A 23,859-nucleotide genomic window follows, 5' to 3' on the forward strand; every position below is an offset into this window, starting at 1 on the left:
TTGAAATAACCATGTCACTGATTGTCTTTCGCAGCAATAAGTCAATAACAGGATTATATCACAGGTGGTGTGACAAAATGTAAGGACAGGTACATTTGTCGATTGGCTTCACAATCGGGTATATTAGGGTTGTTGCGTTCTGTATTAGTGGAAAACAACTGCTGCACGTCTACAAAAGTTAATGCCGCTTTCTCTGGAGATGGTCCGTCAACTTGACAATGCTGTTTGTCATGGAGTGGTGGCTTTACGAAATTCTGGCATGAAACAGCGTGCTATTGCTCAGCAGTATGGCATCACTCAAGGTCAGGTGTCAAAGATCCTGAAACTAAATGCTCAGAGGGGTGTCCCTACTCCAATACCGAGGCCAGGACGTCCACGCAGAACCACAAGGAGAGATGATCGCCAGCTGCACCGGTTAGTCTGCAATGGCCGTACCAAGTCAGCTAATCGGCTTAGGGCTAAGTGGCAGCAACTGACAAATATGCCTGCATCCAGAAGGCTAGTCAACCAACGACTGGTTCAAGCAGGCTATCGTGCCAGGCGTCCCCTGAGAAAGCCATGCCTGACCAGACAACACAGCCAGCGCCGATTGCAGTGGGCCAGAGAGCACCGTCAATGGCAACCAGGACACTGGAATCACATGACCTTCAGTGACGGTCTAGATTTCTGGTCTATCGTCAAGATGGCCACGTCCGAGTGCACAGACAAGTGCATGAAGCCCACAACGAAGATTGTATAGTGCCAAGAGTCCAAGCTGGAGGTGGTGGGGTGACCGTTTGGGCTGCTTTTCATGCAGGGGGCAAAACTGACCTGGTTGTTCTGAATGGAAACCTGAACCAGTTCAAGTACAGGGTCATTCTGGAAGAAATATTGCTTCCATTTGCTCGTGCAGCCTTTCGAGGAAACTTTGTCTTCCAAGATGACAATGCACGGCCTCATTGTGCTCGCATGATCCAACACTTTCTTGCTGGCCGTCGTGTAGAGCATATGTAGTGGCCTGCCATGTCCCCGGATATGAATACGATAGAGAACTTGTGGGCAGAATTAACGCGTCAAATCGACAACTTGGACCAACAGCCGACCTCTGTGCGTGAATTGCAGCAGACTATTGTCACTGCATGGCAAACGATTCCTGTCCAAACCTTGGCAAATCTCGTGATCAGCATGCCTCGACGTGTACGTGCTCTCCTGAATGCTCGTGGGGGTTACACGAAGTACTGAACTGTAATTTTACTGTCCGTAATCCCAGTGATAATTTAGCTTTTGTTTTTGTTGAAATTTTTTTTGGCTAATGTGCAAAATAAAGAGATACTTCTGGAAAACGTACAGAAGTTTAACACAGTACTGTCCGTGAATTGAGTTCGATATCAGTTTACATCACTTTCAAGGATCAATTTATTTGCTTCGAAATGTCAAATCTGGTTTTTGTTTCTTTTAAAGGTCACATTAACAAAATCTAGAATAATTTCAACATAATTCCAATGAACTTTTGGTTCTAAGTCATCTTGAAAAGTAAGTTCACCCCCACCAAAAAAATATTCCATATTAAATGCCAAATCTGTATATATATATACAATATATATATTGTTGCGGATTTGAGAATCCTGTGTTTGTAAATATCACCCTCTGTAAATAATGTAATAATTCCTTGTAAATATCTACATTAATTGTAAAGATCAAAGGTCGTCCCCTTAGTTAGTCCATCACACACACGTAGAAAATCATAGGACCTTCTAAATAGTTATCTCTTTATTCTATGTCAGTATAAGGCTCTGTTTCCACTAGTTGACCTTGCGTTGCATCAAATGAAATAAGGTAGAATCCCCTTTCAATTGCCCCAAAACGCCATTGCCGGCAGCGTTCGCTGCCCTTTGGCTGGGGCTCGTTCGACTGGTCCCAAAACTCCATTGAACACGCGGTCAAGCCAACGAACAAGGGCGTTGCCCGCCCATCGTCATCAGAAGGTGGAGCCAGGAAAGCCCTTGCCGACCAACCAAGGATGAGTGGGTATGGCTCAAGAGGGTGGGGTTATAAAACCCATTGCATCAGCCCCCACCGAGGGAGATACGTGAGGGAGCACGGACCGAGTCGAGTGCTGGAGAGAAAGTGCCAAGCTGAGGACAAAGGTTGGAGGCGGAGCTGGCGTTCAAAGGCTGAGAGTTACCACGCTGAGCCCACGCTGAGCCCACGCTGCGACGACGCAGCCGCGGAGCTGAGTCCCGAGGCCCCGAGGCGTTCCTCCTGCCTGAACCACCACCCTTGCTGCGATCCCATGCCATCAATCCCTGGCATCCATCTTCCCCATTCGTGTGAGTCTGCTCGTCGTCTGTCCTTTGTGTTGTCCTGGGAATAAGTAAGCTTGTGTAGATAAGCTAGGAATTGCTCTGTGTCCTTCTGATCCTTCCATTTTCCTGTATATTACTTTTATTACTTCTCTTCTTGATTTTGGTTTGTGTAAATAATTAATAAATATCTGTTCTTCCTACCTTTCCCTTCTTCTTCTTCCTCGTCCGATCGTCCTTGTCTTTTCCATCATTGAACACCTGTGGCACGATTTGGCCAACGCTCAGAATCGGGTTTAGTCTTTGTTAATGGCTCAAACGTCGTGTTGCTAAAACCGCTCGGCAACGAGAACATCTAAAACCGGGGTTCGAGCGGTACTTGTCTCCGTTTTGTGGAGGGATTGGTGAAGGTATTCGGGAGAACACCTTGACCAATAACCCTGATCAATCCCACCTCGCAAAGGAGCGTTACAAGTACCAGGACCGGCGGAGAAGGCCAGCTTAACAGGACAAGGGGATTAACCCCCCCTTGCTAATGGGAGAGCTGTCCCCCAGATCCGTAACAATTGGTGTCAGGAGTGGGATACGGGCCCGAAGTGTGCTTAACGCACTTAAAATTTGGAGCGGCCGAAATTGTTTAACATCCTAAATTTAAATCGTGCCATGGATGATCAAGGTGACCGGATGCCGGTAGGGGAGTTAGAGGGGGTAGAATCGACCCAGGATCCCGGGGAGGCAGTGGGAGTAATAATGGAGGAGCGCAATATGCATTGGGTTGCGGAGGTTTCAGGCGCACAAGATGGCGGCCTCGCGCACGAGGTTTCAGGCGCACAAAATGGCGGCGCCGCGGTAGCCGCGCCCGTGGCGCAAGTGGGAGGGATTGACATGCAGGCCCTCATTGCGCAGCTGCAGGCAGCCCTACAAATGAGTATGGGAAGCCAAATTGAGCGATTGGGAGGCCAAATTGGAGCAATGGGAAGCCAAATGGGAGCAATGAGGGATGAAACGAGGGGTACCAGTGAACGGTTGGGCAATCAAATAGGGGAATTGAGAAATGACATGGGAAATTAAATCGGGGGGCTCGACGGCAAAATCGGGGGGATAGGAAGCAAATTGGAGCGAATCGGTAAAGTTGGGGACAGAATGGGTGACCGCAAACAAAAATGTGGGGAGACCATGGATCGCATGTTGAGCAGGAGGGGCACATCGGTGCACGACGAGGTAAAGCGGGTTGAGAAGCGCTGGTTGAGCGAGGCGGAGCAAAGCGCGGTTAAAATGACGGGTATAGAGATCGCGACCCGGGGTTTGGGGAAGACGGCGACCGCTGAGGTAGAAGAGGGAATTTTAATAAAGCCAGCGGTCGTCGAGGTGAATAAAGAAAAAGTAGCGGGAATTGAAATTGAAAAGACGACGGAGGTAGCCCAGGAATTGAAGGGAGGAATGGAAATTGCACAAAGTCTAAGTTCACATCCTGATGCCGTACTTGCTAATCCTTATAAAGATTTGCAGGTGCGCGTGGAGCGGAGGATCCCAAAGGTGAGTCGTGCTGTATATAGTGCTAAGAGGTTTTGCAGGAGAGTGTTTGGCGCGGAAAGAATTTTCGCGCGCCTGGGATCCCAGCATACCGCGGGCGTTTGTGGGAGGTCCGTTGGGCGCTGTGTGAGAGGAAATGGCGCGCGTGTAAGAAAAGAGTGTGCGTCGAGGAGTGAGTGTGTTACAAAGTGTGGGAGTGATACCGAGTGCGAGAGCGAATGCATGTCAGAGGGTCTGTGTGAAACAGAGTGTACGGAGTGTGACACGGAGAGTGAGTTGGTGGTGGAGCGGGTGCGAGAATGCACACCTGGAATGGTCGAGCGTGTGCGGGAATGCACACCTGAGTTGGTTGTGGCGCGGGTGCGGGAGAGCACATCGGAGCGCGTGAGTGGGTGGATGCAAGAATGCACCCCCATGAGTGGTACGAAGTACGTACCGGGAGAAGGTGCGCGAGAGGTGCGGTGTGTAACAGGGAGTACGGTGGTGGAATTGACGAAGTGCATGGGATGTATGAGCAGCAAACGGAACGAGTGGTGTGAGCATGTCCGGGAGGCATCGATACTGACCGGGGCAGCGTTCAGGGTGACGGATAGCCGACGCGAGCACTCCATGCGCGGTGCGCTTTGTTTGCAGCGAGGACTGGCCGGGACCGTAAGCGCGTCGCTCTTCGGAGCGTCGTGCGCGATTCGGGCCGGGTCCCGCACTGAATGGTCGGTGCCGTGTCAGAGCGGCGATCGGCGCGATTCCGGGGGAGGGGGGCCAGGTCGGACCTTCGCCCCCTGGCGGGGACGGGGTTCGGACCGGGCGAGCTTCGGTCATCGGGCCGGAGACCGCAAGGTTCCGCGCCGAGATGGTGCGTGGAATCTCGGGCCGAGCATGATGCCGCCTCCACAGAATCGTAAATGCCGGACGGACCCAACCTGCAGGAAACAAACCACCCGAATTCATTGCTCGGCTTTGCGAAGCCGGGCTTTGAGAATGTAATGACGTACCGAGGCTCAGAATAATGGACGAGTAGGGATAGGGAATATGATTAGCAGTGAAATTTGATTGGCAAAATTTGATGGGTAAATTTGATTGGCGGATGATTGGCAAAGTGATGGGCAGAATTGAAATTTGATGGCAAAATTGATAGTGGGACATGCCCGATGTGGTGGGATGGCAACTCTGCCATCCCTCACACCCCGGGCACATGAGCAATAGTTATGGGGTTATGGCGGTGAAAACCAAGCCAGGGAGGGTTTGGATTATGTATAGGGATCTAGAGAAATGACCATAGGTAACGGTAGAGGTAAGTAGCGACATTGTACAGGTAGTCGGGGACGTAGAATAGATTAGATGGATTATAATGACGAGGGAGCGCGATAATATAAGGGGTGACTGGGAAGCGCAAGTTTTAGAAGGGAGTAGTTAGATCAGATGATGCCGTGTGTTTGTTGTTTATTGAATGAGGAATTGGGATGGAGGTTTTTGTGGGTGAGCATGTTGAGCAAATGAGGAATTGAGGGGCAATGCTCGGGAAAGATGTGTGTATGAGCATGGAAGTGTATGGAGCAGTGTATGAGGAATAATTGTGATTGTGCATTGTATTGAATGAATGAAGAAGCCTGGGAGGAAGGAGGGTGCAGGAAGCACCGGGTGTGTGGGCACAGGTGTGCAAGTGAGTGAACAGGTGTATGGAGAATGGTTGAATAAATGGTATGGAATACATGAAGTGTGGAGTGAGTATGGTGGAAAATGTGGAGTGGAGTGGTTGGTGCGAAGGGAGTGTATGGGGAGGATGGACCCCCATCACGAATACCCCGGGAGGGTAGTTTAAGAGTTAGGTAGAGGGTATAGGTAAATTGTGGTTGGATATTGGCATCTGTGGTGCGTGTGGAAGAATGGTGTTGGATGGTTTTTTTTTTTTTTTTTTTGTATACAAGATCGAGGCTCGTGAAAGAGCTAACATTAATCACACAAAAAGACAAACCGACACACAAAACACAAAAAACAAGGGGAGCGGCAGACAAGATGGGGAGAGAGGGGGAAGGACACAAAAGAGAGGGGGAAGAGGGGGAAGGACACAAACACAACATTTGAGAGCAGGGACATCGGGAGGACTTGGGGGGAGGTGGGAGAGGAATAAAACATATGAACACTGCAAGGACTCTGGGGTGAATTACCGGGGGTAGAAAAGATCAAGGTTTTCGATGGGGGAAGATAAGAGTTGGTGGTGAACAGCTGTTTTAAAGACCTGGAGGGAGGAGTGGGATTGAAGGGAGTGGGGGAGTTTGTTCCAGAGGCGGGAGAAAAGGGGAATGAAAGAGTGAAGGTGAGCAAAGAACCTAGACTTTGGCAGTTTAACCATAAGAGGGTTGCAGGCAGATCTTGTGTGACCTGAAGGAATATTGGGGGGACAGAGCACAGAGAGAGCTGGGGGAGCAAGGCCGGAGAGGAGTCGGTAGAAGACAGAAAGACCACCAACCTGCCTGCGGTGAGTGAGTGAAAGGCCCTCGGAGTTGACTACATCGCAGGAGATTCCAATGATTCTGAAAGCTTTGGCCTCAACAGCGTGAAGCCGAGCAAGGTGTGAGGCAGGAGCACCAGCCCAGAGGGGGGGACAGTATTCCATTGAGCTGCGGATGAAAGCCTTGTATGTGGTGAGGAGCTCAGGTGTGCCAAGGGAGGACTTCGCACGACGGAGGATGCCCAGTCGGCGACTGGCTTTGGAGGCCAGCTTGGAAATGTGGTTTTCCCAAGAAAGATCATGGCAGATAGTGAGACCCAAAAGCTTGAGTGACAGAACTTCTTGGAGAGGATAGTTGAGAAAGTAGATGGGAGGGTTGTCCAGTCGGTCCTTTCGGAGAGACATTGTAAGAGTGTGAGATTTGTCAGGATTGAAAGACATGTTCCACTTGTTTGACCAGTCTGTGATTTTGTCCAGGTCTGCAGAGAGTGAGGAGGCTGCAGACTGCCGATCTGAGGGATGAGGAATGGAGCGACAGAGAGTAGAGTCGTCAGCAAAGAGATAGAGAGGATTTTCAAGAGAGTCAGAGAGATCATTGATGAAGACCAGAAAAAGCACAGGGCCCAGAACACTACCGGGGAACTCCAGCCTGAACAGGAAGAGCAGATGAGAGAAACCCATTCAGGGCCACACGTTGACCGACCAGAGAGGAAGTCCACCAGCCATGCATGGAGATTTCCATGGATACCAAAGGAGGAGAGTTTGGTGAGCAGAGCTGGGTGCCAGACCGTATCGAAGGCACGTGAAATGTCAAGGAAGACAGCTCTAATTTCCTGCTTGGTGTTGAGGACCTCCATCCATTTTTTTTTTTTTTTGTTTTTTTGTATACAAGATCGAGGCTCGTGAAAGAGCGAACATTAATCACACAGAAAGACAAACAGACACACAAAACAAATAACATCGGGAGCGGTAGACAAGATGGGGAGAGAGGGGGAAGGACACAAACACAACATTTGAGAGCAGGGACCGAGAGACATGGAGACATCGAGAGAACTGTGGGAGGGAGAGGGCTTTGGGGGGAGGCATGGGAAGGGGGGGGGGGGTGGGAGAGGTATAAAACATATGGACACTGCCAAGACTTCCAGGAAAGAAGTTGGAATTTCAAACAAGGTGGATCTGGGGTGAATTAGTGGGGGTAGAAAAGATCAAGGTTTTGGATGGGGGAAGATAAGAGATGGTGGTGAACAGCTGTTTTGAAGACCTGGAGGGAGGAGTGTGATTGAAGTGAGTGTGGGAGTTTGTTCCAGAGGCGGGAGAAAAGAGGAATGAAAGAGTGAAGGTGAGCAGAGAGCCGAGATTTCGGCAGTTTAACCATCAAAGGGTTGCTGGCAGATCTTGTGCGACCTGTAGGAATATTTGGGGGACAGAGCACAGAGAGAGCTGGGGGAGCAAGGCCGGAAAGGAGTCGGTAGAAGACAGAAAGACCACCTACCTGCCTGCGGTGAGTGAGTGAAAGGCCCTCAGAGATAGCTTCATCGCGGGAGATTCCAATGATTCTGAAAGCTTTGGATTCAACAGCGTGAAGCCGAGCCAGGTGTGAGGAAGGAGCACCAGCCCATAGGGGAGAACAGTATTCCATTGAGCTGCGGATGAAAGCCTTGTATGTGGTGAGGAGCTCAGGTGTGCCTAGGAAGGACTTCGCACGACGGAGGATGCCCAGTCGGCGACTGGCTTTGGAGGCCAGCTTGGAAATGTGGTTTTCCCAAGAAAGATCATGGCAGATGGTGAGACCCAAAAGCTTGAGCGACAGAACTTCGTGGAGAGGATTGTTGAGAAAGTAGATGGGAGGGTTGTCCAGTCGATCTTTTCGGAGAGACATAGTAAGAGTGTGAGATTTGTCAGGATTGAAAGACATGTTCCACATGTTTGACCAGTCTGTGATTTTGTCCAGGTCTTCAGAGAGTGAGGAGGCTGCAGACTGCCGATCTGAGGGAAGAGGAATGGAGCGGCAGAGAGTGGAGTCATCAGCAAAGAGATACAGAGGATTTTCCAGAGAGTCGGAGAGATCATTGATAAAGACCAGAAAAAGCACAGGGCCCAGCACACTGCCTTGGGGAACTCCAGCCTGAACGGGAAGGGGAGATGAGAGAAATCCATTCAGGGCCACACGTTGACTACGACCAGAGAGGAAGTCCGCAAGCCATGCATGGAGATTTCCATGGATACCATAGGAGGAGAGTTTGGTGAGCAGAGCTGGGTGCCAGACCGTATCGAAGGCACGTGATATGTCAAGGGAGACAGCTCTGATTTCCTGTTTGGCATTGAGGACCTCCATCCATTGTTGAGACAGCAGAAGCAGCATGTCCAGAGTAGAGTGACCTGGTCTGAAACCAAATTGATGATCAGAGATCAAGCCATTGGAGAAGAGGAAAGATTTCATATCCGAAGCAATGATGGATTCCATGACTTTGCTGATAATTGGGAGCAGGCTGATTGGTCTGTAGTTGCAAGGATCTGTTTTTGCACCTTTTTTGTGTAAAGCGGTAATGTTTGCTGATTTCCAGGATGCTGGCAGATGACCTTGAGCAAAAGATAGGGTGAAAAGAACAGAGAGAGGGTGAGATAGAGCGGCAGAGCAGGATTTTAGGACCCGTGGGCTGATGCCATCTGGTCCAGTTGCAGAATCAGAGTCGAGGTTTGACAAAAACTCCTCCACCTTGTCAGGAGAGAAGGTCACAGAGTCCAGGAGCAGTTTGGTTCGACTGGGAAAGGTGGGAACAGAGAGAGATGGGTTTGGGACTAAGGATTTTGAGGCAAACACAGAGTTGAGGCATTCGGCTTTGTCGCGTGCGATGTCAACTGTGTGGCCATTTGAGGTAAGGGAGGGGATGGAGGGGGAACAAACACCAGAAACGGATTTGACCAGACGCCACCAGGATTTGGAGGAAGGAGACAGGTTTGAGAGTTCATTCTTGAGTGAGGAGAGATAGTGCTTCCTGGCACTCCTGAGGGTAGACACACACTTGTTCCGAGCTTGGTGGAAGGAACTGAGATTTCCTTCAGTTGGATTAGCCTTCCAAGAGGCAAAGGCAAGTTGTTTCAGGGCAACTGCCTCACCACAAGATTCAGTGTACCATGGACGGGAGGAAGGGTAAGACAACTGAAGGCGAGATGGGATAAATCTGTGCATGAGAGAGATCAATTTGCTTTGGAAGAATTCCCAGGAAGAATTGATGTCAGAGGCAGTGGAGATGGGAGACCAATCCAGACGATTGATGGCTGCTTGAAGACCGTCCCAGTCGGCCTGAGTGAAATGCCAGACTCGTCGACGCTGAGGAGGCTCTCTGAGAATGGCCAGAGAGATGTCCACTTTGACAAGCACATGATCAGAAGAACCGATTGGAGCAGAAGAAGAGCAGCAGACATTAGCAGGGAAGTTAGTCATAACCAAGTCTAGAAGAGAAGATACTCCATTGGCTGAGATCCGGGTCGGGAAATTGACAGATTGTGTCAATCCCAGTGAGTCACAGAAGTCCTTTGCTGAGGTGCCATGACTGGTGAGAGAGGAACCCACACCCAACCATGTGGCATGATGACAATTGAAGTCACCACATATGAGGAAGAGAGAGTTGGGATGAGTGGATAGAAGTTGGTCCATGTTGTCAGACAGTGAAATGTAGATGGAGTCATCACTGTTTGGGGGACGGTACAGCACACATATGAACAAAAGGTGGGAGCGGAGAGGAAGCCGTAGCCAGAGGTACTCCTGGGGGTGAGGAGGAGAGAGGGCAGTGCAAGGAGAGTGAGGAAGAGAGTTTTTGATAAAGATAGCCACCCCACCACCAGGCCGAGGCTCAGGTCTATCATACCGGAGGAGGGAGTAACCAGGAAGAGATATTAAGGAATCAGAGACATCTTGAAGGAGGAAAGTCTCTGTTAAGCAGATCAAGTCTGGATTGTCAGAAGCAACCTGTATGGAGAGATCAGTCAGGTTTGAGCGAAGGCCCCGGATGTTTGAGGTCCATACCGTTAATGAAGAGAGAGGGGGAGTATCGGGTACAGGACAGGGGAGGGGAGGAGTAGGGTAAGATGAAGGATGAGAGGGGGAGGTAGGGAGAGCAGTTATTAGTGTGTCAGCGATTGCAGAAGAGTTCCAAGAAAGGGAAGGATGAGGAGGATGAAAGGTTTGAAGGTGAAGGGATGAGGCACAGAGAGGGGTTGTTTGAGGGGGGGCAGAGGAAAAAAGAAGGTTGGTGGGGGTGGAGGTATGAGATAGAAGGGAGACGAAGTGGGGAGGAGGCAGCTTTGAGGAGGAGGGGGGAGGAGGGAGAATTGGAGAGGAATGGTATGGGGGGAGATTTGAATGGGAGGGGTTGGGGGGGAGTTTTGAAGGGGAGGAGTGAGGGGGGAGTTTAGGAGGGGAAGGGCAAGGGGGGAGTTCAGGAGTGGAAGGGCAAGGGGGGAGTTCAGGAGTGGAGGGGTAGGGGGGGAGTTTAAGAGTGGCGGGGCAAGGGGGGAGTTTAGGAGTGTAGGTGCAAGGGGAGGGATTTGGATGGGAGGGGCAAGAGGGGAGTTTAGAAAGTGGATGATTAATGAAAGACGAACATTGAAAACAAATTGGGTTTGTTGTGATTTTCAAGTTGGCAATCCGGTTCAGAATGATGGAGGAGGGATGGAATGAATGTGAATTTAGACCATGTAGTGAGGGAGACGTATAAGATATTGAATTTCTTTTTTTTGAGGTGGAATGAGTTGGAGAGGAAATTGAGAAAAGCCTTTTAAATAGGAAGAAAAACAGCGTGTTGTAAAATACCACTGAGTAAAACACTGAAGGGGAAAGGTTATACATCTTTAAATAATATTTAAACAGAACCGTGAACAATCTTATGTGCACAAAAATACCAACGGGGGGAGAGCCGAGAGGGACCACCACGAGTCACGTGAAGGGCAAACGGTGGATGGCAAGGAGTTAATGGGGGCGGGGCGAACAGCACACCTGGACAGAAAATACAGGATGAGTCAACAGTACACGTGGAGAAAGGAAAATAAATGTTTTTGGTTTTTTTTTTGTTTGTTTGGTTTTTGGGGGTGGTGGGGGGGGGAGGTGGGGATTTAGAACGTTAGACGGAGTATTATGTTCGGGGTAGAAGGGAAAAAAACTAAGAGCCAAGCAAAACACGATTAAGATAACAAACACCGACGGGGGTACAACTACAAGGCCGCACACGAGGAGCAGAACACGATTAAATAATTAAAAGTTACAGGAAATTCAAACCAAAAGTAACTATAATCAAAACAATAACGCATGGACGATAAAATAACGAGTTGAAATTTGACAATCTATCTGGGGAAATGGGGGAGAAACACGTGGTCGAAGAACGAACGACCGAACGAATAAGAATGAATAAACGAATGAGAACAGAGAAGGAAATGGTTTTTTTTTGGATTTTTTTGAGTTGTGATTTACACAAGGAAGAGGGCTATGGGGTGAAAAGATTGGGAAAACAGAGAACGAAAGTTATTGGATCACAAAAACACGGACCGCTGAGAGAAAATCAAAGCCTCAAGGTTGTACAGTGTTCACTGTACAACTACAAGGCCTCAAAACACGACCCGAATTAACACGATTTTCAATACAGGTATGAAAGATTTGCACCGAAAATCTTCGTCGGGAGACAATATATACACCATAAAATAAATAGTTATAACGAAAATACAAATGGGAACAATTACTTAACTTCGATTTCGATGGATAGCATGGAGAGCTGAGAATAAACGAACCCTCGCCAGTAAGACCGGAAACGGAAGTCCAACGACGGTTGCATTAGTGACGTGGAAATGGCTGGGCGTGTGGCCTGTTAGTGTGTGTAGTTAAATGGGCACCCGCCACTGTGAGGATGTCGGCCAGGTGAGGCCGCAGGTGGGCTCTGGGAGCCGGTGGAGTTGTTGTGGATGGGGCCCGAAGATCCGGAGGACGGACCCGGGTAGCCCAGTGCCAGAGAGGGCACCGAAGGGGTAAGTGCCAAGGAGGGCCTTCCCCAGTTAGATAGGTTAGGTAAGGAGCAGGTGAGCTCGGAGGCAACTGCAGTGGTTGAGGTGTGCAGGTGGGTAGACCTGCTGGGAGAGCCACACGACTCAGCCCAGAAATTGTGCGAAGGCACAGGGAGTTGAATCGGGGGAGTGAGACCCCAAATTGATGGGCACCACAGTTTGGTCAATGGGAGTTTGGTTCTTAAAACCGCATAGAGTGTAAGATGGCCAATGGTTTGGCAGGGAAAGACCCCGGGTAGTGTAAAGTGTGTTAAAGTCATTTAGGAAGTAGTTAGGATTGAAATCTCCTCGCACCATCTACATCCACTCACCCGAGGTGACAGGACTCCACACCGTGCCATGGTTTGTTGTTTTATTTTTGTGCGATGTTTTGGAAATGTGAGACGCATCATGACGTGGGTGTGACATTGTGCTTGATGTTCCATCTCTTCCTCCTTATGAGGAATTGATGAGGAATTTGGATGATGGCAAATTTGGTTAGAGGGATTGTGACGAATTTGGTATTAGGAGATATGGGGAAGACGTGACGGTCGAGAGGAATTGTAAATTGTTGTAAATATGGGTAAGGGCAAGGGTGGCGTAGGTGACAGGGGGGGGGGGGGGGGTGACGTACGGTAGGGACGAGCTTTCTCACTTCGCTCTCCGTGCGCACCTCGTTCTGCTTTACCTGTTTTGATGTGTACCCTTGCGCCCTTGCCCTCGCTAACGCTGCCATCTCTGTCTTCCTTCCTCCCAACCGAGGATCGTGCTCTTTGGGCACTGCGGGGGAGCGTGCGGGAGGCCGCATCTGTGTGCCCGAATCCCCGCAACTAGCTGCCTGCATCCACGCACCACTTTATGGACCACGTTGTTGTGGCCGAGCACCACCATATGGACCACATGTCTTTGGCCGAGCACCACTCATGGACCACAAGTTTTGTGGCATGGCCCCTCTGCTGGGACCGGCCAGGTTGGCCAGAGGAAGATCTTGCTTGCGGACCTCGGTGAGGTGGCACCAAGCCATACAGGTGAACCACCCATAGTCGGCCCCTGTTGGCCATAAATAAAAAGATGGACGCGTTGTGTGCCTTTTTATTATTGCAAATAGGCCGCAAGCAAAGAACAACATGAAGAAAGACAACATCAGGAAGAACAACGGCCAGCAGAGGGAGCAGAAGAGCAAGACCACCAGTGTGTTTTTTTAATTATGTGATGACTGTGCACCGGATGGTGCTTTTTGGTGCTTTATGGTGCTTTGGTGCTGGTGCGTCGATGCAGTGCATGCTGTCTTCTCCCTCCCACAGGAATTTGCTTTTTTTGTTTCCGAAAAAGAAAAATCACAGGTCCTGGGTTGCAGTTTTGTAAATACCAAATAATGTCTTGTAAATAATGCTCCCCACCGAACCCGTATAGTTTGAAAACCATTTGGTAATTCGGTTAACTGTGGGCGTGAATCTGTCAGGCAGGGTGCAACGCAAATAGCGGGACATATTTATTTGTGTTTTAAAACTGTCGCACTCAGGGTCAGGTTAATTGTAGAGGGAGATTACACCTGCGTGTCACATTAAGTAAAGTTTTCTAGGCCCGGGACGTGCCTGGAGGAAGAAGGGTGCCGTGTTGCGGATTTGAGAATCCTGTGTTTGTAAATATCACCCTCTGTAAATAATGTAATAATTCCTTGTAAATACCTCCATTAATTGTAAAGATCAAAGGTCGTCCCCTTAGTTAGTCCATCACACACGTAGAAAATCCTAGGACCTTCTAAATAGTTATCTCTTTATTCTATGTCAGTATAAGGCTCTGTTTCCACTAGTTGACCTTGCGTTGCATCAAATGAAATAAGGTAGAATCCCCTTTCAATTGCCCCAAAACGCCATTGCCGGCAGCGTTCGCTGCCCTTTGGCTGGGGCTCGTTCGACTGGTCCCAAAACTCCATTGAACACGCGGTCAAGCCAACGAACAAGGGCGTTGCCCGCCCATCGTCATCAGCAGGTGGAGCCAGGAAAGCCCTTGCCGACCAACCAAGGATGAGTGGGTATGGCTCAAGAGGGCGGGGTTATAAAACCCATTGCATCAGCCCCCACCGAGAGAGATTCGTGAGGGAGCACGGACCGAGTCGAGTTCTGGAGAGAAAGTGCCAAGTTGAGGACAAAGGTTGGAGGCGGAGCTGGCGTTCAAAGGCTGAGAGTTACCACGCTGTGACGACGCAGCCGCGGAGCTGTTTCCCACGTCCCGCTGAGTCCCGAGGCCCCAAGCCGTTCCTCCTGCCTGAACCACCACCCTTGCTGCGATCCCATGCCATCGATCCCTGGCATCCATCTTCCCCATTCGTGTGAGTCTGCTCGTCGTCTGTCCTTTGTGCTGTCCTGGGAATAAGTAAGCCTGTGTAGATAAGCTAGGAATTGCTCTGTGTCCTTCTGATCCCTCCATTTTCCTGTATATTACTTTTGTTTCTTCTCTTCTTAATTTTGGTTTGTGTAAATAATTAATAAATATCTGTTCTTCCTACCTTTGCCTTCTTCTTCTTCCTCGTCCGATCGTCCTTGTCTTTTCCGTCATTGAACACCTGTGGCACGATTTGGCCAACGCTCAGAATCGGGTTTAGTCTTTGTTAATGGCTCGAACGTCGTGTTGCTAAAACCGCTCGGCAACGAGAACATCTAAAACCGGGGTTCGAGCGGTACTTGTCTCCCTGTTTTGCGGAGGGATTGGTGAAGGTATTCAGGAGAACACCTTGACCAACAACCCTGATCAATCCCACCTCGCAAAGGAGCGTTACAAGTACCAGGACCGGCGGAGACGGCCAGCTTAACAGGACAAGGGGATTAACCCCCCCCCCCCCCCTTGCTAACGGGAGAGCCGTCCCCCAGATCCGTAACAATATATATATATATATATATATATATATATATATATATATATATATATATATATATATATATATATATATATATATATATATATATATATATATATATATATATATATACACATATAGAATATAGAATATGTATATATATATATATATATATATATATATATATATATAGAGAATATATATATAATATATATATACTAGTGGGGTCACCCGTGGGAATCCCACGGGTATGGACGTGTGTGACATTTGGACATCTTGATTTACATGTTGCACATTAAATTTTACAAAATGGTTAAAATGGTGTAATGAACACTTTATTTATTTCACATAATATGTGACCCCTCACTCCTCTCCACCCTCACGCCTCTCCAATGCCACACCTCCTCACACTCCTCTCCAATACCTCCTCACACTCCTCTCCAATACCTCCTCACACTCCTCTCCAATACCTCCTCACACTCCTCTCCAATACCTCCTTGCACTCCTCTCTAATACCTCCTCACACTCCTTTCCAACACCTCCTCACACTCCTCTACAACCCTCTACAACCCCTCACACTCCTCACCAACCCCTCACACTCCTCTCCAACTCCTCACACTCCTCTCCAACTCCTCACACTCCTCTCCAACTCCTCACACTCCTCTCCAAGGCCTCACACTCATCTCCAATACCTCCTCGCACTCCTCTCCAATACCTCCTCACACCCCTCTCCAATACCTCCTCACACTCCCCTCCAATACCTCCTCGCACTCCTCTCTAATACCTCCTCGCACTCCTCTCCAATACCTCCTCACATGCCTCTACAACCCCTCACACTCCTCCCCAACCCCTCACACTCCTCCCCAACCCCTCACACTCCTCTCCAACCCCTCACACTCCTCTCCAACCCCTCACACTCCTCTCCAACCCCTCACACTCCTCTCCAAGCCCTCACACTCCTCTCCAACCCCTCACACTCCTCTCCAATACCTCCTCGCACTCCTCTCGAATACCTCCTCGCACTCCTCTCCAATACCTCCTCGCACTCCTCTCCAATACCTCCTCGCACTCCTCTCCAATACCTCCTCGCACTCCTCTCCAATACCTCCTCGCACTCCTCTCCAATACCTCCTCGCACTCCTCTCCAATACCTCCTCGCACTCCTCTCCAATACCTCCTCGCACTCCTCTCCAATACCTCCTCGCACTCCTCTCCAATACCTCCTCGCACTCCTCTCCAATACCTCCCACTCTACAACCCCTCACACCGCTCGCCAACCCCTCACACTCCTCACCAACTCCTCACACTCCTCTCCAACACCTCCTCACACTCCTCTCCAATACCTCCTCACACTCCTCTCCAATACCTCCTCACACTACTCTCCAATACCTCCTCACACTACTCTCCAATACCTCCTCACACTCCTCTCCAATACCTCCTCACTCTCCGCTCCAATCGGCCCTCACTCTCCGCTCCAATCGGCCCTCACTCTCCGCTCCAATCGGCCCTCGCTCTCCAACTCCTTGCTCCTCGCTCTCCAACCCCTAGCTCCTCGCTCTCCAACCCTTAGCTCCTCGCTCTCCAACCCCTATCTCCTCGCTCTCCAACCCCTATCTCCTCGCTCTCCAACCCCTCGCTCCTCGCTCTCCAACTCCTCGCTCCTCGCTCTCCAACCCCTAGCACCTCGCTCTCCAACACCTCGCTCCTCTCCAACCCTCCTCCTCATCGTTGTTGCAGCAGCATTCTGTGCGGTTCTCCCGTCTCGTGCAGTCTCTGTGCGGTTCTTGCTCCATCCTGTTCAAGTCTGCATTGACGTTCGTCGACGGACTCGTTCGCCCGTCTCATTCGTTTTCTTGCTACATCCTGTTCAAGTCTGCGTTCTTCATCGACCGTCGCATTCATTTTGGAAATGGAAGTTTCCACGCAACGCATGAATTGTCACGATCTTCAAGAGGAAGTGTCTCGTAATTATCAAATGACAAATGGCAAGTAAATTACATTGTGAAAATTAAAGATTTCAAATAAACCTATTTAAAGTGTATGCGCACATAACTAATAAAAAAAAAACGAAGAAATATCACTCGGTAATTTCCTGAAACATAATTGTACTTCCGGATAATAATGTTGAATGAAATAAGAAAGAACGAAGATATATATATATGTCGTTTTTGTGCCGACTCTCATAAAACGTAAAAGTAATATATCTTAACGGAAAAGAAAAAGCGAATTTTTAATATATGTTGACATTTTCCCCGACTGTTATTTTAGGCGGTGTATTTTCGTGTATCATCGTGGCGCGATTTTTATAAATATATCTCGGCAATTTCCCGTGTGTGCGTGAATGTTCTCAATTATTTCTGACACCGAGTCTAAAACCATCGATAAAAATTAAATCAGATGGTGAATTCGAGATAAAATTGTGAGGGTGACTCAATGAATGGGCTTTAGTTTACAGGCCTTTGAGAAATCATTTCGTTCTATAAACGGAAACTTTCTTGGGATTCTCTTCCCGTTTTTTTTCAACCGAGTCTAACACTATGTTAGCGACTGTTAAAAATGAAATTATATATCGAATTAGAATTGTAATAAACCTGTGTGAGAGAGAAAGACAGCATGGGCCTAACTAAACAGGCCTCAAAGCCATTCGAGGTAATAAAATGGTGGATATTTGTTTACATGAAGCCTCTCCAAGAATGGGTGGAGGTACTCTCAACGGACTAAGCCACACCCCCGGACAGACGGACAGAATCTCCGTAGCCTATTATAATATAGATAGATATATATAGAATATATATACAGTATATATATATATATATATATATAGAATATATATATATATAGAATATATATGTAGAATATATATATATATATAGAATATATATATATATAGAATATATATGTAGAATATATATATATAGAATATAGAATATATGTATAGAATATATATATATATATATTTATTTATATGGAATATATATATATATATATATATATATATATATATATATATATATATATGGAATATATATATATAATTGTCTGGAATGAGTTGTGGAGAAAATTAGTTTTTGTTTCAAATGATTGCTTGCTTTCCAGCTGAGGATCCCTCCGAGAGCTTCACTCGCCTCCGAGACTTTGTGGATACAAAGATGTGCTGTCAATTACCTTCCTTTGCTGCAGACCAACTCTCACAAGGCTTCGGCTCTGAAATGATTTCTGAGGCACAGCAGAAGTTGAAGATCAACAAGGTGGGCCTCCTTACTGAATTTTCCCCAACGGTTTGGTTACACGTTGAGAGTAAGGTGAGAGGTGAAACTTTTAATGTTTCACTCTTGTAGGTAGTCAGTTTCCAGCCTCCCAACAATAAAGTTCTTATACATTTTGATTTCTCCTTTTCAACTGAGCAAATGGAGGGTAGACATGAAGGAAGGTGGTGGTGGTGGTGGTGCACTGCAAACTCAAAACCCTGGAAATAAACAGATTAAGGATCCACTAGTGGAAGAAGAGAGAAACAAGTCGAGCTGGTCAATTAGCCTGGATTTTCCAGAATCGTATGAGAATGGGTTTCTTGGAAGGATCCATGAGGGATGGAGGTGTGAACGAGTAGAGGTAGCAAGGTCTGATAGTAAGGTTTAATCAAGCCTGTCAGAACTCACGATAATCAAGCGTTACCTGTGTAACATTGCCTGTCAACGTTACCGGTGTGGATGCCGTTGCTTGTTGTTTTTTTATTTACCCAGGCGTTTCCTTTTTTTTTTTTTTTTTTTTTCACTTCCTGTCTGTCATTCCCCGAATGCGAACACTTTGTTCAAATATTTATTTTGCATGAGCAGATTCTTGCATGAAGCCATTTGTGATTAGGGGAGAGAAGAATAGGAGCCTATGCTACATGTTGACAGGTCTGAGTCTTCGTTGATGGGACCCAAATATTCGAGCAAGATGAGTTCAGCCTTAAGATCGGCCTGCCTGAGTATGGACATGTCCTTGTTGCAAACCTTGTGAAACATCCTAAGTTTGCTCTTGTCCAGGTTTTCCTTCGATGTTGAGGAAACACGCAGCTTGATAGCTGTTGCCTTGCCAAAGGTCCTTATGTATTAGGGTTGAGAGATACCTGGCGTTGGCTGGACGGATAAGGTGACTGGTTTGAGTTTGAGCTGCAGCCGTGCCGTTGAATTAACACCAGGTGGGTTGACTCGGTCTGTCATCCTTCATTGGTCGGCAAAATGAGTACCAGCTGTCTGGCAATGGGGGTATTGCATCAGCGGCACAGCCATGCCCCCAGAAAAATGATGCAGCCAGCAAAAATAGGCTGCATATGAACCGCCACCACCAAGGTTGAGAGGATGGACAGGATCGCTGCAGACGTGTCTAGATATGATAGTGTCTAGATATGATATTCGTTGCCGAATAGCCATGTTGTACCTGCTTTGCTTGTCCAAATGGTGAATCTCAAACTTGTGAATTTTTATGTTGATATACGAAACAAAATCTCTTGTCTCATCAAATGACTCCTGCTCAGAAGCACATTGACGCACTCTTGAGTGTTCCAGCATGCACGTCACATTGAAGGAAATGTTGCATGATGGCATCATGTGGACATGCACTCGTTCATTTTCAGGACCAAGTCTGTCAATGTTTGCCATTTGTGAGAACCAACATCAGTTGCCATGTTCTGCCTCCACTCACCAAATCTGTACTCCAAACCTTTCTGGAGGTTCATTTTCTTATCCAATGAAGCCTGGTGTTGGCTTCGCGGTTAGGGTGCCGGCTTGGGACCCTCGGATCTTGGGTCCGAATCCCGGTTGATTGCTGAATCAACGCCAGGGGGGTTGACTCAGCCTGTCATCCTTCCGAGGTCGGCAAATTGAGTACCAGTTAACTGGTGATTCCCTGCGTGTCGCAAGAGGCGACTAACAGGGTTGGCGGCAGGAAGTGCATCTGGCCATAAAACATTGCTTCAAAAAAGGGGACCACGGTGCCCAAAAAAGGCCAACCATCGCACTGTGGGGAAAAATGGCCTCTAAAGGCGGTTCTTCTTTTCTTCTATTTTCTTATCCAATGGGCATGCAACTTGTTGTAGATGGAGCATGTTTTTAACGTGCACGTCTTCAGATAAATGACAATATGTAAATAATACGTTTTGTTATGATAAAATTTCTACCAAAGTACCCACTGGCACGTCTGCATTTTTTTTATAACAAAATGTGCAGCCAATGCAACTGAAGTTTTTTGTTTTTTTGACATTCATAGGCCTGTCAACCATCAAGTAAATATTCTGGCCTAAGGTGAGAGGACTGGATATTTGCTAGCTTGTTTTTCGAGTCTCATTCCGAACATTTTCTTCTTTTAACTTCCAAACCTTGTTTGAGCAGAAACAGGCGAGACGTGTCTACGAGATCCGGCGGCTGGGCGTAACAGACCCCAGCAATACAGAGAAATACCGTCTTTACCGGATTGATGTCAAAAGGCGGCTCAACATGCCATTTCAGGTGCAGCTCGATCTTGACAGCTATATTGTGTTCATGTCTTGGTGTTAAAAAGGTTGGCATTTGTGAACAGGTCGCACGATGAAAGTTTGCCATTTGCTTCCGTTTTTGGGGGAGGGGGGGGGGGGGAGATATTGTACAATTTATTGTACAAATTGTACAAAAATATTGTACAATTTATTTTCCATGTATTGACATTTTGTATGTCACTTGTATGATGTATTATTATTACCCTTGCCAGTGGAGATAGTATTGCATTTGAGTCTTTGTCTGGCTGTTACTTGCCAAGAATTTTTTTTGTGTGTGTGTGTGTGTGTGTGTGTGTGTGTGTGTGTGTGTGTGTGTGTGTGTGTGTGTGTGTGTGTGTGTGTGTGGTGCGCGCGCGCGCGTCCGCTCACTTATACTTGCCTGCAGGTCCCAATGTTAAACCAATCTTCACGAAACTTCACCAAATAGTAGAGTTGGTGGTGCGACAGATTCCTCTATTTTTAAGGTCAACATATGCCAAAGGACAACCATTTTTCTCAAACTTCTAAAATCCTCAATTTTCATCCGATTGACTTGAAATTTGAATAGGATTTCATATCAGTTAACTGAATCCAACCACCAACTATTTTTGATGTCAACTTCGGTCGCAAGGTCAGCCACTTCTTTCTAATTTCTAAAATCCTCAATTTTCATCCGATTGACTTGAAATTTGAAGAGGATTTGCACATCAGCTAAGTATGGCTCATTGTAAAGAACTGTCCATGGGGAATAATATATGTTAATGATGTCATAATGCCTCCATTATGATGTCGTAATTCGACAAGTACAAAACTTCATCCGATCAAGATGAAATTTATTGTGTGTTGTGTAGGCATAAATTGGCGGAGAAAGAAAAAAACGATGATGTCATCGGTGACGTGGTTCGGCCGCCATATTTGTTTTAACACAAAAGCCTTTAAAACCGCTTAAAAATACGTCCTGGCGAGGGTCTGCAATCTCTGATTGCTCTTTCTTCTTATTTTTGTTTTGTTATTTTGTACCTAAGCTGAACTGACATTTACTGGTTCAAATGTCTGATGCATGGACATTTACTGCATTATAAGTTCCATATTTTAAAATTGAAGTTACCTTTTTGTTTTATAAATGGATAAATCCATAAAACCGACTGACTTGCCTGGACTCGGATGTAGAGGGAGGACCGGAGAGGTGGAGGGGGTGTGAGTGGAGGGTATCATTTGATTTGATGTATCGTACTCTATACAGAGCGTTGGTGCTGCTAAAGGAGTTTCTTGGCAAGGGTTACGCTGGGTGGTTTGCCATTGCCTTTCCAGTGCAATTTGTCTTTTTAAATGCTGAGCATTAGGCAGCACACACCATTTTAACATCTTTGGTATGACTCAGGCTTGGTTTGAACCACCGTCTCTCATCCACCGATGAACCACCGATGCAAATCACCTCTCAGACTTAGAGCAGATGCTCGAACCATTACCCCACTAAGTCTGGTTGAGGGATGTCAACTATGCAGAAATTGCATATGGATATTGTGAGAAACATGGCGTCAACAGCATTTTGGTGAACTCTGGGCAAGCAACTCAAGGAGTAGAACTTACTCAGGTCACCGTGTTCTATTACAGGGCAATACTGGGACGTTTGAAGTTTTTTGTGGATGAATTGCGTACGATATAACTAAACTAGAACTGCACTCAAAATAGTGCATACCCTCTACCAGGCTGAACAGGTTAAAAAAAAATTTAGCCTGCTGATAGGCCGCATCTGGATTTGGGCCTGAACCAAAATCTAATGGGCTTGTTGTTGTCACCTACCCAACTCATCCACCTAGTTTTGTCATAATCCATCCACAACTTTTTGAGATATCGTGCTATATATTGTTTTTGGTCATCTCTCAATGGTGAAGAATTACTTCATAATATTTCAAAATTCTCCCATCCGCATCTGGATATTCACCGAAATCGAATAAATTCGTCCTTGTCACACACCCAATCTGTCCACCAGGTTTCATCGAATCCCTCCATAACGTTTTGATATTCTGCTCACAGACAAACAATCGGGTGATTTCATAACCTCATTCCAATTTTGGTGACGGAGGAAATTATGAAGTGAACCCAAAACGACTCTTGGGCAAAAATCCAGTGATATTGCTGCTAATCACCTGGATTTGCCCATGCAAATCATCTCGGCATATAGCCTGTTTCACAATGAAATGAGCATACTGCGTTGAGCAATAGTTTGATCGCAAATTGATTTGCAATGATTTGACCTTAAACACGGACGAGCCGTAATCATGCGTTTTGTTTTGTAATTTCCAGAAAAACAGCCGTGAGATAGCAAAGATGCGGCGTTTCCTGAAACCCGAGGAGCTGGACTCTCAGCTGCAGCAGCTGGATCTCAAGCAACAGCAGGATTGGCTGGAGAAGGAATTCCAAGAAGTTGTAACGCAGTACCGTCGAACGCTGGAGCGCTTGGCGATTGCATGAAGTTCTCCCGCTTTTAGACCCCTCACCTTTTCCACCTGCTTTTGTAACGGTGCACTGGGGTTCATTCTGAAGATTGTAAATTCTTTTTGTTTTCATCGAATTCCTTTTCCCCGAATGTTCTTATTTTGTTGTCCCTTTAATTACCTTTTCTACTTAGTGTCGGCTTGAGCTCAGCTATTGAGGTTTAAATGTCATGCAAACAGTGATTGGTGCATCAAACTTCACCACAGGAAGGAGTGGAATGTTTTTGTTTTGTTTCGTTTTGTATGATGTTTGCTGTACAGTCTATAAAGTTGTGCTATTCTGATGTTCGATCCTCGAAAGTGCAAACAAATGTAAGATATGTTCTTTAACTGATGGACTTTTGAAAGGGAAAAAAAAATTACCGTACAATTTAATCCAGTTTTTGGTCTTTTATTTGTTATTAGACAATACTGTACCTTTATTGTTACTCACACCGCAGCCATAGGTCGCTGATTTGAGTATTGCGATGATCCCTGTCTTTGGAATAACTGGACAACATTTTGCTAGAACCGCCAAATTTGCCAGAGCTTCGTATTGTCAGTCTCAGACGAGTTCAACTTTGAGCTTGCAAGGAAGAAAGTTGAATTAAATTTGAAACAAGACTATATTTACTCACGCCCTGGCCATCGGTCAGTGCGTGGCTATTGCGATAATCGCATGTGTATACAATATGAAGCTTTATGCCACACTTGCCAATTCTAGCTGCTCATGTCAA

The 23,859-nt window shown here is 47.0% G+C and overlaps 1 protein-coding gene across 1 annotated transcript in view; it reads left to right on the forward strand.

The window, feature by feature from the left end:
• HAT1 (histone acetyltransferase 1) overlaps positions 1–23,518 on the forward strand; it is a gene marked incomplete at its 5' end in the record, with an annotated part of 29,943 nt that extends 6,425 nt beyond the window's left edge. Inside the window, 3 exon segments of the mRNA XM_078782505.1 lie at positions 18,248–18,399; positions 20,524–20,640; positions 22,953–23,518. Coding sequence (XP_078638631.1) covers positions 18,248–18,399; positions 20,524–20,640; positions 22,953–23,120 — 437 coding nt within the window.
• Between the last annotated feature and the right edge of the window lie 341 nt (positions 23,519–23,859).

This window comes from Myxine glutinosa, chromosome 7 (assembly GCF_964187855.1).
Source record: "Myxine glutinosa chromosome 7, kmMyxGlut1.1, whole genome shotgun sequence".
NCBI lineage: Eukaryota > Metazoa > Chordata > Myxini > Myxiniformes > Myxinidae > Myxine > Myxine glutinosa.